Here is an 18,155-nt window from a genome sequence, read left to right as displayed (position 1 = left end):
ACGCTTGAAATAAGGTACTACATATAAATGTACGCTGACATCCACATTATGTTCCTTATGGCTCAAAGGCAAAGATGCTAAAAGAATGAAACACCATAAGGAAACTGAGGTCACAGACTTACCTCATCGTGAATCAGCTCCAGCGGTTCTATCATATATACAAAGGTATCATCTTCAAACATACCACTACGAGACAAGAAACCGCACGAGGAGAAAATTAACAAAATAAGGCAAAGAGGAAGAACCAGCAAATGAGCTTCACACTACATCTTTAAAAATGAACACTATACCTGAACAAATTATCTTTATACTGCCCAAAACCCAATTCATCTATCTATGTGGAATCCCACTGTGGTCTCAGCGTTGTCCTAGACAACAGCTAAGCTACAAAAGGTGTTAAACAGCACACCATGAGCATATAAATTATAAATGTTATAATTAATTTTTGAAACAAAATGGAAACATTAGAAGATGAACTTGGAAAGGACTATTCATGCAGTTCCAATGTGTCCTGTTATAATTCCAAGACACTCTCCAACTAGTACGAATTTCTTGTTACACAAATCTAGTACCACCTATAAGAAAATGGTTTCTTTGCTCGTTACCATCACCTAAAACCATCTTATTCTGCAAAGGCAAACAGAAGCATATTTGTGGCTTCCAACTGTGAATTTCCATTAAGCAGTATGACTCTGTGTTGCATATAATTGTGAGAGATATAGGAAGATAAGATTTTCAAGATCCTTTTGCATCACATGGCCACAACCAGGTCTTTACATTGAGGGTTACTATTTGGGTCTCAAAGGTGCTTAGAGAGGTTTTTCTAGAGCCTGCCTTGACGCCAATATATAAGCTCCTTTCTTTGGCCCTCCCATCCTCCCATGGCCCATACCACCTGTCTGCTACATTCTCGGGTGTACATCTTTGGGAAATCTCCCTAGATGAGATTTGGTCACCCCCATAAGTCCCTGACACTCCCCTTCACAGTTCCTACCAAAAGGGTAATTCAATATTAATCTCTGTAATCATTTGTTTAATCCCTGAGTCTCTTGCAGACTCTAAATGTTAAGACAGCAGAGACTATGCCCTCCTTGTTCATGACTCCATATCTAATCCCTAATGTGCGACTGGCACAGCAGAGTCCCCACAACAAATGTCTGGGAAAGAAAAGATGGGAACAGCGCATGGCCGAAAACAAGTCCAGGCTCCCACAGGAGACTCGCACGTACTGAAGTCCATTGCAGGTCGACAGAGCAGCCCTCGAGTCCTTGACTCCTCTGATGCTGCCGTGGTAGTAACAGTGCTCTCCACCCTACAACACAGAAGAAGGTTTTGCTGATAAACAATGCTCTCTGGGTCATCATTCACTATTACTGATGCTCCTATAAGCCAAAAAGAATTGCAAAGATGGTCCTACAAACTCCTCCTGGTTGACAGGAAGTCTCAAAGGGCACGAGGCCATTTTTCAACTTTTCTACAATGACACTGTGTTATTATATTTAATAAAGGAGAAAAGGCTATTAACAAGAATAAGACACCAATGTAACTGGTACAACCTACATACCTTTCTTAAACATGTAAGGGAGTAGACACTTACCAGATATTGCTATGGAATAAGGTCTTCTATCAAACTGAGGAGAAACCCCAGAAGTGTTGTTAATAACTGTGTTTGATAGGGGTGCCTGGATGGCTCAGGTGGCTAAACATCTGCTTTTGGCTCAGGTCATGATCCTGGGGTCCTGGGATCGAGTCCTGGTTTGGGCTCCCTGCTCAGCGGGGAGCCTGCTTCTCCCTCTCTCCCCACCTGCTCATGCTCTGTCTCATTATCTCTCTCTCTCTCTCTCACACACACACATTAATAAAGTCTTTTTAAAAAAATAATTGTTTAATAGAAAACTACATAAAATCTTATTGTTTGCTTCCCTACCTTTTAAATTCATTTTAAAAATTTCTTAGAAGTACTACATGAACTTAATTTTCAAAGTCAAGTAGTAACTGTAAGGCATATTTTAAAAACACAAGGGTGCCTGTGTGGCTCAGTCCGCTAAGTGTCCTATTTTTATTTTCTACTCAGGTCATGATCTCAGGGTGGTGAGATCCCCGCAATGGGCTCCCAAACACCTGGGATTCTGTTTGAGGATTGTCTCCCTCTTCCTCTGTCCCTCCCCTTGCTCACGCACCCTCGCTCTCTCCCTCCCTCCCTCTCTCTCTCTCAAATAAATAAATCTTTAAACACACACACACACATACACACACACACACACACACAGCACTTACTTTCTCCCTTTCTCCTCACATCCATGACAATCATTTTTAACTCTTTTATCTGTTTCTTTTGCTGTTCACCTATGTATTTCTGAATGGAATATCTATACTGCTACATCCTGGTTAAACATATCAGGTAATTTATCACATCTATTTTATTCCAGGAGACAGTCCTCTTGTCCCCCTTCAGCCTTCCACAGGGCTTGACACAGAGCCACCAGCCAGGAGTTCTGTTTAGGGCCATCCTGGGAACTCTTCTGCTCCCTTCTATACATAATCCTATACCCCACATCTCTTCCATTCATGATCTCATGGTCTCTCCCCTTTTTTGAAGGTACACATCTTCTGGTACTTTCTTAGAAAAGTCACCATGGAATATAATTTGGTGAAAACTTTGTATATATAAAAATTTCTTTTTCTATCTTCACACTAAATCAACCATTTGGTGGATAGAAAATTCTAGATTAGAAATTATTTTCTCTCAGCATTTCAACACCATTGTGCACAGCTTCTAATGTTGCTGCTGAGAAATGGCAGCTATTCTGATGCTAGATATTGCCTATAAAATGTAACTTTTCTCTTTTAGGAAAACTTTTTATTCATCCCCATTTTCATGAAATTTCAAGACATGCCTTGATCTTGATGTGCGTCTTGGCTTATTCACTGGGCTGGCCACTCAGACAAAGCTTTTTTTTTTTTTTTTAATTTTATTTTTTATAAACATATAATATATTTTTATTCCCAGGGGTACAGGTCTGTGAATCGCCAGGTTTACACACTTCACAGCACTCACCATAGCACATACCCTCCCCAATGTCCATAATCCCACCCCCCCTCTCCCAACCCCCCCTCCCCCCATCAACCCTCAGTTTGTTTTGTGAGATTAACAGTCACTTATGGTTTGTCTCCCTCCCAATCCCATCTTGTTTCATTTACTCTTCTCCTACCCCCTTAACCCCCCATGTTGCATCTCCTCTCCCTCATATCAGGGAGATCATATTCAGACAAAGCTTTTGATTAAGAAAATGTACACAGTTCATTGCTAGGAAACTTATTTCTCTGAAAATCCCCTCCTTTCCATTTTTGTCTATAAACAGAGCTCTTCTACTACAAAAGGGATGGTATATGGGGTATGAAATGCGTCAGGGATGTAAAAGCCCTCCATGTAGACTTTCAACAAACCTCTCTGTTTTCATGTGCCTTCAATTCCTGAATCCTCAATTGGCTTGCTTCTTGGGTTTCCCCTAATGGAACTTAGCAGAACAGGAAAAGCTCAAACTTGACAGTTACTCCTCATCCATTTGCTTTCTATATCCTAAAATTGTATGAATACCTCTCATCTGCAGTCTTTTCTTCTGTCTTTGTCCTTGTGGGTTTATATCCTTTTTCTATTCTTTGGTATTTGACTAGGTTATTGGGAAGGAACAGAGATAAATATAATCATCGAATCTACACTGTTTAACCAGAAGCTTCTTATTTGTTTTCTGAAATAGAATATACTGATCACTTTTCATTGACGATTTACAGTCATTTTGATTACTGTTCATTATATTGTATTACAATAGCCTCAGAGGTTATTTACAGTGATAAGGACATCTACCCATATACCAAAGACCACTCCCCAACCAACTCAGTTTTTTCCCTCTTAGAAACTATAATATACATTTCCAGCGGTGGCAGTCTAAATTTGGTATTATAACTTTGTTAATATTTTGTAAAAGTTTGCTCTTGTATGGGATTTGATTCTCAAAAGGCATTCTTTTACAAAAATATTGACTTGTATGCAACATGAGAAGTTTTATTTGCATATTAACCCTGGAACTTATAAGGACAAATGGTATCACACGTCTCAGCGATTTGCAAATCCAGGTCAATATTCCGCAATTAAATTCCAGACTCTTCACATGATTCTAAAATCAGCCATAGGTAACTGTAAATTCCATCAAACTGGTTATTTAGCACTTTGTATCACACCAAGAAGTTCTTTTAAGTCAGGTGATTATTATTAGTGCATAGCAAACAAGGTCATATTTACTTTACCTTTCTAAAAAAAAAAAGCTATATTTTCCAGATTTTCCTAAAAATATTTTTTCCCAGGAAAGTACTTCCAAGTCCTTTCTTAGATTTTATTTTAATTCACATTAGAAATTGAAGATTGATGCTCTCTCAGTATAAATGTCATTGTTAGTTGTTTTAATTAAGGTAGGATATTATCTAAAGAAACCATTTCAATTTTCTGCATATTTGAAGGTAAATCACTATATTTTCTGAACCTTAAATAACACTTGAGGTAACATGCAATCCCTAATCTATTATCATAACAAAGCTTGACTATCTGGATTACGTGGTTATAATTAAGGACTGAGAAATTCAGCAGGCTCTAATTTAGTTTTAGTATCTTGTAGTATTAGAGGATTTTCTGAGTTTCTTATTACTAAATTTATAACAAGTTTTTAAGAAAGCATGACCATAAAAATACTATTTGGTAATTCTCCAGATGTATGCAGCATTTTATAAATACTACCGCAAAATAAACTCTCAAAGTATTTCATATTCAAAAAATCCTAGTTGAAAAGGGTTATGGAGGGGAGGGTGGTGGGGGGATGGGTGAGCCTGGTGGTGGGTATTAAGAAGGGCACATATTGCATGGAGCACTGGGTGTGGTGTATAAACAATGAATCTTGGGACATGTAAAAAATAAAATTAAGATGTTAAAAAAAAAGGCATGGGAAAATAAAAACAACCTAAGATATGGATATGCTAAATAAAAGTCCAGCAAGTAATACATTAAAAAAAAGAAGAAGAAGGAGAAAGAAAGAAAAGAGGCATTCCCTCTTGGGTAACAGGGATAATGGGAGAGGACCAGGTGCAGGACCACTCCCAGAGGGCGCTGTGAGCACTGACGTTGGAGAGTCAGCTCTGGGGGTGCCTTCCACCTAAGGATCTAACCAACTGGAACACTCAGTCACTATCTCATAGTAACTACTACCTCCATGTACAGAAAAGGAAACAGTGACAAAGTACAAAAAGGCTCTGATAAGGGCAGCAAAAAGCCAAACTGAATGACACATTTTCAGTCTCCCCAGTTTGAGTTTCTTTCCCCAACAGGGAAGGCCACAGACAGTTCGGGAGCCCTGGCCAGCCACTTCGCAATCAAGGAGTGCATCACAGATCTGTGACTAGGCAAGAGGCAGGCAGAAGAACAAAAGGGGCTCATTCAGCACATAACCCGAGTCATTGCGTATCCACACAGGCATCAGTGTTTTTGGATTCGTAACTGTCAGTGAGTTACTTAAAATGCAACAAAATGGAGCATCTAATAAGCGAAAGTTTTTGGCTAGTTAAAGGAACTTAAAAATCCTAGTAATCTACCTCGTAATCCTACCACTTCCCCACATCCGAACTCTCCACAAGCCAGATGATGTTCAAATAATGGTAACCCTGTTCCATGAGGTTGCGGAGCTCAGAATCCTACTGGAAACCACTAGGCCACTCCTGCAAATGACGGGACCCTGACTGAATGTGCATCTTTGCAAACACTTCCTGATCAGAAGCGGCTTGGGAATACCCCTGTCTGAGTCCAGTGCCAACAACCTAAAGAGGAAAACAGATTTGGTTCCCTGGTATCATTGATCGATTGACAGAAACAGTTTGATTCTTTCTACTCAATTTCAATACAACCTGTTGGAAAATAGAAACTACTATTTCAATTTGATTTATTTTAAAACTGCCCCACCTTTGTGTCTGTTTAATTATCTCATCTGCTCTTCAGTGAAGTTCAACCAGCCAGTCCTTATTATCTTCATCATTTAAGAACCCCCATAAACTCCTGGGGCGCTGAGTAGCACAGATGGTTAAGCATCCAACTCTTGGCTTCCATTCAGGTCATGATCTCAGGGTCATGATCTCAGAGTTGTGAGATCGAGCTCTGCAATGGGCTCCATGTTCAGCATGGCATCTTCTTAAGACTCTCTCCCTCTACCCCTTCCCCACTCTAGCTCTCTCTCTCTCTCAAATAAATAGATAAATCATTAAAAAAAAAAAGTCTCATAAACTCCTGAACATTGGATAAACATTTGAAAAGAAAATACACAGGCCTGGGGCGCCTGGGTGGCTCAGTGGGTTAAAGCCTCTGCCTTCAGCTAGGGTCATGATCCCGGAGTCCTGGGATCAAGCCCCGCATCGGGCTCTCTGCTCAGTGGGGAGCCTGCTTCCCCCTCTCTCTGCCTGCCTCTCTGCCTGCTTGTGATCTCTCTCTCTCTGTCCAATAAATAAATAAATAATCTTTAAAAAAAAATACACAGGCCTTAGCTCATAAATGTGTATATATATTTTGATATTACAGCTTCTGAATGTAATAATAAAATAGAACACTATATTCAAATGATTATTCTACATGCATATCTTTAAATTCAAACTTTTCAATCATCAGGTTCTATTAATCTATTTACTACATCAGTAGGCTGATAGCGAAAGAGAAAAAGATCTCTTTAACCAGACACATATGCCTGAATTTGAATACTGCAGCATAAGGAAATGAAAAAAATATTCCAGACAATCAGGGAATTTGAGACCCCCAATACCAATTTAATTATTTACCTTCATAGACTTAATAGGAAAAAAATGTTCAAGTATTAGAACAGTTTAGCTGTACCAACACTATATAAAATTTTAATAGTTCATACAAAATTATCCTATTCAAAATTAAAATAGCTTTGTGAGGAGCCAGTGTTGTCTGCTCTCTTGATTTTTTTTTTTTTTTTAATTTCCCAGCCAGGAGTCATACCCACAGAGGCCCATTTCCTCCAATAGCAACCCTGCCAAGAACACTTCACGGAAGGAGTGAGCTTCAACAGAGCCATGGTGATGATTCGATTAAAAAAAAAAGTACAGAAACTTCTAGGAGAGTGATGTGATTACAGTGATAAAGCAAAAAATAAAGGTAGGTTTTTTCTGCTTGGTTCACTGATGTACACCCAGTACCTCGAACAGGGACGAGATCACAGTAAGCTGAATCAGTTATCTGTTTAATGAATACTAATGACTTATTCATGAGCCTGAGTGACAAGACCAATCTGAAAGAAGCAAAGGATTCATGTTTGTTGAGAAAATTCACCCTTTTCAAGAGTGCAATGTAGAGGTTTTTAGTCACTCACAGAGGTGTGCTACCATCACCACTAATTCCAGAATACTTTCATCACCTCAAAAGGAAATTCTGCACCCATGAGCAGTCATTTCCCACTCCTCCTCACCCCCAGCCCTGGAAACCATACCCTGCTTTTGGTCTTCATGGATTTGCCTATTCTGGACATTTTCAACAAATTGAATCATACAATATATGGTCCTTTGTGACTGGCTTCTCTGACTTAGCATAATGTTTACAAGGTTTATCCATGTTGCATCATGTACTTCCTTACTTGTTATGACTGAATAATATTCCCTTGTGTGGGTATATCACATCTTATTTATACATCAATTGATGGCCATTTGGATTGTTTCCACTTTTTTGAATAATTACGAATAATGCTGCTATGAACATCTATGTACAAGTTTTTGCTTAAACATATGTTGGATACCTGCCCAGGAGTAGAACACCTGGGTCATAAGGGAACTCTATGCTTAACTTTTTGAGGAACTGCCAAAGCGTTTTCCAAGCAGTTCCACCATTTTACATTTCCTACCAGAAGTCTGTGAGGGTTCTAGTTCTCCACATCCTCACTAGCACTTACTATTGTCCGTCGTTCAGATTATAGGCATCCTGGAGCATGTGAGGAGGTAGCCACACAAGTTTAAAACCAAATGAGAGAGTGACCCAGGACTGAAACAGATTAAAGCATCACCTTCATTTCTGCTAGTACTATACCAAAGGAGACGATCAGCTGAGAATCCTGCAGGCCTGCTAATGCCACACCCTGTGTTGGCTAGATTGACCCACCCGAGGACAGACAACATGGAACGAGAACCACCCCCAACAACATACCTACACACACACACACACACACATCAGGCTGCCCCTGTGCAACTTAGATTACAGAAGAGTACCGAGAACGGGCTCTTCCTGTAGGAGGTGGAGCCCATAAAAGAAGGGTATAAGAACAACAACACAAACATACCCAACTCCTTCCCATCAGTTAAGTGGCTCTTCCTTCCCGGAGCAGGAGTGAGCAAGGGGACAGGAAGAGCCAAGGTGAGTAAACAGAGCCAAGAAAGGGCATTTTCCTTGCCCAATAATGATAAAGAGGAATAAAGTAGAGGGAAGTGGGGATGGGAGCATAGCATCTATCCGTTCAGTTTCCCCCTGCTGGCCAGCTGAGACCTCTTTTCATAAGCAGAACTGAAACCAAAGTACTAGTAAGCACTCCAAGTTATTGGTTCATCTCAAAGGAACTTAATAGAAATGGTTTAAGTTGAAAAGGATTTTTACACTGTCCTATTGATACCTAGTTCACTTATACAAGAACTAAAATACCAAAAATTAACTCATTTTTATAGGTTCGTCAACAAAGTCAATCAACAAGTCACCAAAGTTGTTTCATCGCATGCTGTGTGCAAAGCACCGTGTTGGAACTCTAACAAAAGCAATTGCTCTGCAGAATGCAGAACAAAAGTCCTTCCATACTCATTCACTGATACCTGGCCCCTGTCCTATATTGATTACTTAATTCACTGACCTCTCCAATTCCTATCGTTGCTTCACAAGGAAAGAAGTCCTTTTAACCCACTTTCAGCCAATAAAAATAAAAGCCTTAGACACCAGTCTCTCTTGGGAAGATGTGGGAACTAGATAGGGGCTTGGTGGTGGTAAAGAGGGAAAACCTTGACAAGCTTCTTCAAAGTGTGGAATCATCATTCTGTTTGAAACTAATTCTCGGGATACTTTAAATATCTGCACTTGAAGTTAAAGCCAAATAGGCTTGGAATAATTCTTTTCCTCTCTAATGAATAACACAGTGTGTGTGCACATACTTTTTTTTTTAATATTTTATTTTTTTTAAATATTTTATTTATTTATTTGACAGAGATCACAAGTAGACAGAGAGGCAGGCAGAGAGAGGTGAGCGGGAAGCAGGCTCCCTGCTGAGCAGAGAGCCCGATGTGGGGCTCGATCCCAGGACCGTGAGATCATGACCAGAGCCGAAGGCAGAGGCTTTAACCCACTGAGCCACCCAGGCACCCCATGTGCACGTACTTTTGTCTAAGCAGTGTGAAATCTCTGGAGGATAGGCTGCACACTGGGTTGAACAGGTTTAATTAGCCTAAGCATCCTTACACGTTAATTTCCTTCACTGGTACTCTGTACAAAGATTTTGCTAACGTGGAAGGCAAACTGAAGTTCAAAAAAAAGTTTTACAAAATATGTGTGTAATGGTAGGAAGAGTGTGGATCTAAACAAACTTTCAGAAAGAAAAACTACCAATATGTACCAAACCCTTTAAAGTACCAATTCTTTGACTCAGAAAAATCCCATTCTCAGAATTAATCCTTAAGCAATTATTAAAGATGTGTTCAAAATGCATGAGGAGGGGCACCCGGGAGGCTCAGGCAGTTGGGTGTCCCACTTTTGGTTTCGGCTCAGGCCACGATCTCAGGGTCATGAAATCGAATCCCACATCAGCTCTGTGGAGTCTGCTTCAGATTCTATCTCTCCTTCTCCTTCTGCCCCTCCCCAATCTCCCCGCCCCCTTGCTCTCAAATAAATAAATAAATAAATAAATAAAATCTTTTTTAAAAATGTATCAGGAAGGCCTTTCCTTATAAATTATTTGTATAGTAAAAGACTGGAAGCAATCTAATGTCTATTACTATGGGATTTTAAAATAAATTATAGCAAATGAATAGGAAAGGCTATTATGCATTTTTAGAAATAAAAGCTTAGGAGATTATTTAAGACATTTTAAAATGTTCATAATGTTACTAGGTTAAAAAATTTCTGCTTCAACATAACATGCACCATGTCATCTTGGTTTTGAGGGGTGTATATACAAATACAGACACATACGAAACAGACTGTTACCATGAATTCATTACATATGAAGCAGTAAGTTTGGGTATATGACCTGTTTGGAGAAAATGAGGCATAAATAAGGGAAAAACAATGAACACAAGAACAAACTACAATAAACACTTCCTTTGCCACAGCTGAAATACCCTTTGTTTTTAATTCTAGTTGTAACTGATAGGAGTTTTGATGGGCCTTTTTTATAAGGCTTCCTTCTAGGACCTCAAATGACTTCTGGAGGCCAATTAGCTATTCTGCTTCTAAAAAAAAAAAAAGAAAAGAAAAAAAACCTGACTGAATTTGTTAGTGAGAAGTTTGACTCAGGTTACTGAGGCCCGCAAAGGTGACTCCTTTGCTGAGTCTGTAAATTCTCATGCCATCGTCCCTCCTCGAGACTCATGATTCAACCTCTGCAGTGCTCAGGGCACTGGCATGGCTGACTGAAGCTTTGGTTTGTGCAAATGCCAGAAAGCACCGTTCCCATGCCTGATTTCGCATTTCTGCTCATTTTCCACAGCATTCACTTAGGGAGCTTCAACAAACCCCAAGACCTAGCCTGAGGCAAGAACCGACAGAAGAGTAAAGATAATATCTGAAGTTCTTAACCTGTGGCACACAGTTCCAAGGTTGAAAACACACACCGAAGTACAAATGTGCCCACTGTTAACTGGACAGTTATAAATCCTGAGAAATCCCATAACCCCCTGGGCAGTATTTACCATGAAGGCCACCCATAAATATTTGGCAAGAAGCTATCCTCCTGAAAAATCCTAGTTCTCTGTGCTACATAGCCCCGCAAGCCCACACGTGAAAGGCCCACTTCTGTGCCCATACTCATTAGCAACATAGAAAAAAAAAAAAAGGCAACGTTTCCCATTATATTTTGTGTCCCTGTTTCCTCTCCTGTGCCCGTGGTATTTGTTCCGTGGACCCTGCTTAGGCTCAGTGGCACTCTGTCGACTTCCTACAAATCAGACTCTCTGAATGTAGCCATCCCAAGGATTTTCATCCTGACAGGCAGAGCTCACTGTCTTCCTTACATGCAAATAATCTTATTTGCATCTAAACCCACTGGCTCCTAACTGACACTCAGTTAAGAGAACAGTTAATCTCCATGGGAGGAAATCAAGTACCCAGTTAGCTTTCTATGACAATGCACGGTGGGCTTAAGCAAGTTTATTGGCCCTCTCTCTCTGCCTCAATGTCTTCCTTCCTTTGCATAACACAAATACCAAGATCCATCTCCCAGAACTCTGGTGAAGATTAAGAACAATGTTCCTGAATCTCCCTTCCCCAACCTGTCCTCTGTCCTTCTTGGACACCAAAGTCTCTCAGACTAAACAGCCATTCTAGTCTCATCATTCAGACTCTATGACCATGAGCTGGTGATCTCTCACTTGAAGGTATTGCTATGGAGCTGTAAAGCTCTTTATACCTTTCATTTACAGAAGATACTGTATATATAACCAAAACAATAAACATTTCTTCATTGACCTGAATATACAGACTCTCTAATGCTATCCTTAACATTTATAAGTTTTAATAAGTTTCTCCTAAACTCATTTTAAATTTAAAATAGGACCATAGTACAAGAGAACAGTTAATTTTATTGAGAGAGACATCAAAACAAAGCAGTATGCAATGAAGAATTCTATGAGCAAGTATGTTTATGCTACAGGATTTCCAGATGTTCTTAACTGTACCTTGGAGTGCTGTGGCTTCCCATTTTCGTAGTGGATCTCCACATAATCAGAAGACAGCAAACCACTACAGGGGAAAGAAAATAGAGTGATTTTGGCATCCAAGACACTTAGAGGTTTTAAAAATAATCAGCTCAGTAGATGGCTGCCCGGGGCATGCAGACCACAGAGCGGCTTTCCACAGCAAGCACAAATAGGTTCTCATCAAGAGCCCTAAACGTTCTCCAATAACAAATCATGCCTGTTAAACAAATCATCACTCTCTGAGAAAAAGACAAAAATATAGATACTATAAGGGTGAACTCTGTTTATACACATTATGCATCATTTGACTGATAGGTTAATTAATATGGAACCAACGGAAAAGGCAGGCAGGAAAAGGAGGAGACAAACCCTATAAAAATCCCACAATTATGCTCTAAGTAACTGGAATCTCAAAAACATTATCACTGAGGAAAAGAACAGCATAAAGGCCAGACAGTAAATATTTTAGGCTTTTCGGGCTCCATGGACTCTGCCACGACTTCTCAAGTTTAGAAACAGACACAGGTGATACAAACAAACGAGTGGAACTGTGTTCCAGTTAAGACTTCATTTATGGACACTGAAATTTGAATTTCACCTAATCTTCATGTGTCATGACATTTTTTCTTCTTCAATTTTTTCAACCATTTGAAAATGTAAAACACACTCTTAGCTTGAGGACTGTGCAAAATCAGGTATGCTCAGTTTGGCCTGTGGGCCACAGTTTGCCAACCCCTGGAATAAAATAACAGTCAACAATAAAGACTCTGAAATCAGACAAAGTCGGAATGAAAGCCTAGCCCAGGCCCTCCTTAGTGCTGTGATCATAGGCCAGTTACCAAACTCGGCCTTTACTTGAGTCAAACAAAGGTGACAGAGAGCATGAATCTCATGGGACATTAGAGGTGACATGAAAGCACACGCCAGGCATAGCCCAGAACTCGGCACTAAGTCCATGCTCAGCAATGAGAATGAGGCGCCACTGCTTTTATTTTAATTCAATTTCTCCAAACACATTTCTCCCCATACAGTGTGGAGAATGCAAACTATGAGCCTTGGAAAGAGCAGGCAACCACTGGGGCATCTGAGTTGCTCTTTGGGCTCTGCCACTAGAAATAATGATGACAAATGGTAAGTTCCATGTGTTGAACATTTACTAGGTCATAGGCACTGTGTAGGGACTAGAAAGAGGTTAACTCATTTCATCCCAATGGTAAGAGGAGGACAAAAGTAGGTTCTACTATGTATGAGCCAGATGTGTGCCCTAAATTTAGGCTTCCACGTCCTCTTCTGCAAAAGGAAGGGCTGGAGAAGATGACTCCCTGGGTCCCTTCCTGCTCTGACATTCTAGTTTCTCTAGTTCTGCCTAAGTGTAGGTTTTCTTGTTAGGAAATCTTGACACTACTGCTTTAACAGAAGTATGGAAGAACTCATCATTTTGAGAGCTGCATCTGATGCAGGTCTAACATGCTCCAGTGAGGAAGGCTGGAGGTGGCCGGGAGCCAGTCAGCAGAGGGGGAGACGCATGAGCACCTCCAGCATGGTCTCCTGCACCAGCTGAAGGTCAAGCTTTACAACACACAAGTAAGGCAGATGCTGATACCTTGGACAACTTCTTCTATGGAAATTACTCATCAAATATATGTCTACTGATGTTTCTACATCTGAAACTAAATTGTGGTGCATCTACTCGTTTTAAAAATCTAAGTAATAGTCCAAGTAACGACAATTCTTAACTCTATATACTTGAAAATACCTGACAGGGTACAGAAACATCTCTTTTTTCCTAGTTAATTAAGTTAGCAACTAGCACTGTGAATAGACATAAACAGGGCTGTTGATGGTAATATTTCTCTGAGGAACACTTCCACAACACCAAGGCAGAGAGAGGTTTTACTAACTACCTTCTAATTACCTCTCTCTACAGGTAATTCATTATTTTCAAAATTCTCAACCACACAATCACTGGAGTATGTCTAAGAGTTGAAAACAAATTTATTTGCTTGTGATGACAAGGGCATATAATAGCTTTCTAATCATTAATTGCCAAATCTGATAAAGGTCACTTTAATTATCCTACTTACGCCTTTTAAAGGGCTTCCCTTCACCAACCGCCAACCATGGACATGACTGTTTCTAACATATGCTGCATTTGAAGATGTCTTAAAGAAGAAAAACAGCGACTTTTCCAGTCATGTGTGATAGACACTGAGCTGGACATAACACTGTATGCTCCTGTCACCTCAATATTCCACCCTCCACCTCCTATAAAGAACCACCACCTCAGGCGCCTGGGTGGCTCAGTGGGTTGAAGCCTCTGCCTTCAGTTCACGTTGTGATCCCAGGGTCCTGGGATCAAGCCCCGCATCGGGCTCTCTGCGCCACCCCCCCGCCTGCCTATCTGCCTACTTGTGATCTCTGTCTGTCAAATAAATACAATCTTTAAAAAAAAAAAAAAAAACCCACCACCTTCCCCATTTGCTCCAGCCTTTCCGCCAGTCTGACCATGGCACTCCCTCCCTTAACACTGTTGCTGTCACTCACCACAACATCCCAAAACCTGGCATAATCCCTAGCGCAAAGTAAGCACTTAATAAACATCCACCAAGTGTGCAAACATCTACTAACATCTACTGTGTGCTGGGATTAAGGACACAACTTTCTGAAACTGAAACTAAGCCAAATCAGCACACATGTATGAGATTAGTCATCTCACCCTAAAGTAAGTACTATTTGTAATCTCCCTGAAAGTGAATTAATAACAAAATGTAACCTAATTAACTATAGTAGTCTTAAAGAATTATGAAATGAGATCTTTCAGTGACAGACAAGTAACAGTGAAAAGAACAGTTAATTATGCAAGTAGTGTGTCTCTGTCCCCACCCAGAGGGGAAGGAGTAAATAATCTCCATCTCTGGATGCCTAAGGATGGGTTGTCCGGTAGTCTCTGCTTGCAGATGCTCTTCAAGGCCTTCCCCACCTCTGTTTCTACTGGTTGCCCCAGAAGAACTTCCTATTGCAAATGCTGATCTATCTGGCAATTGCGGTCCCAAGCATAAATGATCAAGTTGCTTTGTTGATCAGCCAACCGGGTGCCTGACCACCTCTAGAAACTGATAAAAAGTTTTGGAACACCCTAAATTCTGAAATAAACATCCTTTCTCCAATCATTTAAGTACCAAAAAGATATTACAGGACTACTACAATGCTTCTCGTCCTAGTTATCTGGTGAAAGTGGTGATTCTTGGAAGTAAAGGAATAACTGTAGGATGAAAATTCAAAGCAAGGTGGAAGAGAGAGGAAGACCTGGAGGAAGGAAATTCTCTTGAACTCCCCTCCCTCTGCACTTGATGGTGAATCCGTACCACTGAGGTACAGTGAAAAGAACATGAATTCTAGAGTCAGACTAAATGTGATTTTACTCAAATATGAAAAACAATGGTAAACACCTTGAAGATCCTGAACTCTAAGAGCAAGAGAACGGTAAGACTATTAAAACATGGCAAGGGAGCCAAGAATCAAACCAAGGAAGCGAGCTGTGCTAGAAACGATGCTATGCAGCCACCATATCCCACTTCGCTTTCCCCTTCTTAGCACGGTAAGACTACATTTCAAAGCTTCTCCAGCAGTGAGGTTAAGGCCAAGAGATTGAATCATGGCTCATAAGATATGGTGGGAAGTGATGTCTACCCCTCTAGTGTGGACATTATACTCCATGCATGATTATCCAAGCTCTCTCTTCCATGGCAACTCTGGAAGCCCCGTGCCCCAGATGGCATGGCTACAAGATGGGTGCAGCCTAGGCTCCTACATCATGATCTGGAGAAGAGCTTCTCAGGAAAACCACTGAACTTGTATTGGACCATAAGGTGGGTAAGAGATGAAATTCTATAGTGTTAAATCTCAGACTTCATCTTTATTACAGAGACATGGTTTCAACTACCCTAACTCCAAGTTTTATCACAAATAAGAATTTAGAAATTTAATATTCAAAGAATTTCAGAATAATCAGCAGATATACAAAGAAAGCCACTACAAGAGCTAAGCATTGGAAATTCACACAAAGAGAGAAATATGCTTTGGGGAGATTTTTTCCTATATAAATAAATATATGTATATTTTTATATATGTATATACATAAATAATTTGTTGGAGTCCTCAAGTTTGAAATTTATGTGTCTCACGAAAATAAGCCCACAAATAGCCAAGTGGTCAAAACTCCCAAAGGTTTGTATCTTCCACTTAGACTCATTATGGAGAAGCCAAGCATCCCAGTAACTGGGAAAAGTTACTTAATAGGAATCCCTTATGACTAAAAATCTTATTAACCAAAAGGGGTAGATGACTCCTAAGTTGTTTTGGGGGGGGGGTTGGTTTTTTGTTTTGTTTTGAAAATAATTTGAATCTTCTTTTAAAGAAAGAATCGTATGCTTTCTTTTGGGTAACCCTGTCATGAAAGGCTGAATAGACTAAATCAACCAAACTGTTTGATTAGGTAAAGGTCAGGGCCTTGGGCTATGAGGGAACTGCTAGGAAAGACTAAGGCTGGACCACAAGGACACTATCTGGTCTACATGAGTTCAAAGTCATTTACTTCCTTATAAAAAAAAGTCAAACTATCAGTCTCCAGAAGCGCACATCTGAAATCCATGTTCCGTGAAACTGAAAGACACTGAAATTTGTTGAATCCTCATAGTTCATACCCCTGACTAAAAAATTGTGTGGGTTACTAGGAGCAGAATGAGCTCTTCTAAAAGGACCTAGAGGCCAACAGGGGCATCAGTAGATCTAAGGAAAAGTTGAGAATAATAGTAGCAAGCAACAAGGCTTACCAACTGAGTGGTCATATAATTTGTCATCCAAATCTGGCCATTTTGCTCATTAATAATTATGCCAGGACAACAGATGTAAAACCAAGAAGTTCTGGGACATATGGTTACCCTACCTCAAAGTCAAATTTTAGGTATGTACATCAAGTTCTATATGGAAAGTCAGGTTAGTCTATGAAATGAAAATTATCCTAAAGCTGAGATGCTACTAAGCAAGCAGTCTGTGAATATGTCTCCTTCTCCAGTTGCTTTTGGCCTCTGTGATTATGTTTATATGGCCAACATTTTAGGGCAACCTTGGGTAGTGCCCTTGGGTTCTCTGAGTGCGTAACATCAGGAGAGAGCCAGCAATCAGAGATGTGGAAGTCAGGAAGCTACAAATCCACATTCACCGCAGCACCCTGGACTTGTCAGGTCTTGACCAGCCATGCTTCTTGTCACGCGAGGTCTTCATTCTTAAGAGTGCGATAGCACAAATATTTTAATTCAGTCCTCAGTAGTAAAACCCAGAAGTTACTTCCATGTGTGTTCAAGACTGGGATTGGCACAGAAGTCAACATTTATATGAACAAAGAGTAAAAAACTGTGTGTAGAAAAACAAGACAGCCACTAATATCTAGTTCCGTAATGTAGATTCACTCATCTGATTACCATCTGTTTGGCAGGGCTTAGCTTCTCAGTGTTGCAGGTGCTGATCATGCCCTGGGACCCCTGACAGATTCACCCGAGAAGTTTCCTGCTGCCCTCTCCACCAGGTCTCATTCATTCATTTAATAACAAACGCTGGTCACTATGGAGATGAGCACCTTCATGGGGCTTCAAGCACAATAGCATTGTACAATGAAGCCCCCTGCCTGTTCCCTCTTTACACTAGAAGCTTCTCTTTTCTCCTTTTATATACATACATATTTTTAATTCATCAAATAATTACTATAACTTGTCATGAAGAGAAACACAGAATTTAAACTCAGTACATTCATACAAGCGTAAGTTTGTAACCTTGTAATTATCCTCTGTCCTTATGTTGCTTTCCTTTTTTGAAAACAATAGGATTAAAAGTCAAATGGTTTTTCAATAGCCACTTTTCTCAGGGTTTAGGAAAAAATTAATCATCCCACCTAAAATAATTTTTATACCGAAAGTGTTTCAGCTAGAAAATATATAATCCTTTGAATGTAAACAATACAATAAGACTTTTAAGCTGTGCTGAAAGATTGGACGCATGAAGAGGTTGGAATTTAAAAGAGTAGAAATGATATGTTAAGTGGGTAAAAGTAATTACAGATTGAATAGAAGCTTTGTGTTAAGTCAAACAAAGACAGCCTGCCACGCGAGGGC

The 18,155-nt window shown here is 40.0% G+C and overlaps 1 protein-coding gene across 1 annotated transcript in view; it reads right to left on the bottom strand.

The window, feature by feature from the left end:
* LOC111143916 (ADAM metallopeptidase domain 23) overlaps positions 1 to 18,155 on the bottom strand; it is a 162,734-nt gene that overhangs the window by 66,194 nt on the left and 78,385 nt on the right. The window contains exons 4-6 of the mRNA XM_022497947.1: positions 11,968 to 12,031; positions 1,230 to 1,312; positions 123 to 186 (exon numbers count right to left, since the gene is read on the bottom strand). Coding sequence (XP_022353655.1) covers positions 123 to 186; positions 1,230 to 1,312; positions 11,968 to 12,031 — 211 coding nt within the window. The remainder of the gene's footprint in view (positions 1 to 122; positions 187 to 1,229; positions 1,313 to 11,967; positions 12,032 to 18,155) is intronic.

Source organism: Enhydra lutris, unplaced genomic scaffold (assembly GCF_002288905.1).
Source record: "Enhydra lutris kenyoni isolate GAN:26980312 unplaced genomic scaffold, ASM228890v2 scaffoldscaffold1, whole genome shotgun sequence".
In the NCBI taxonomy this organism is placed as follows: Eukaryota; Metazoa; Chordata; class Mammalia; order Carnivora; family Mustelidae; genus Enhydra; species Enhydra lutris.
This window is presented reverse-complemented; position numbering and strand designations above follow the sequence as displayed.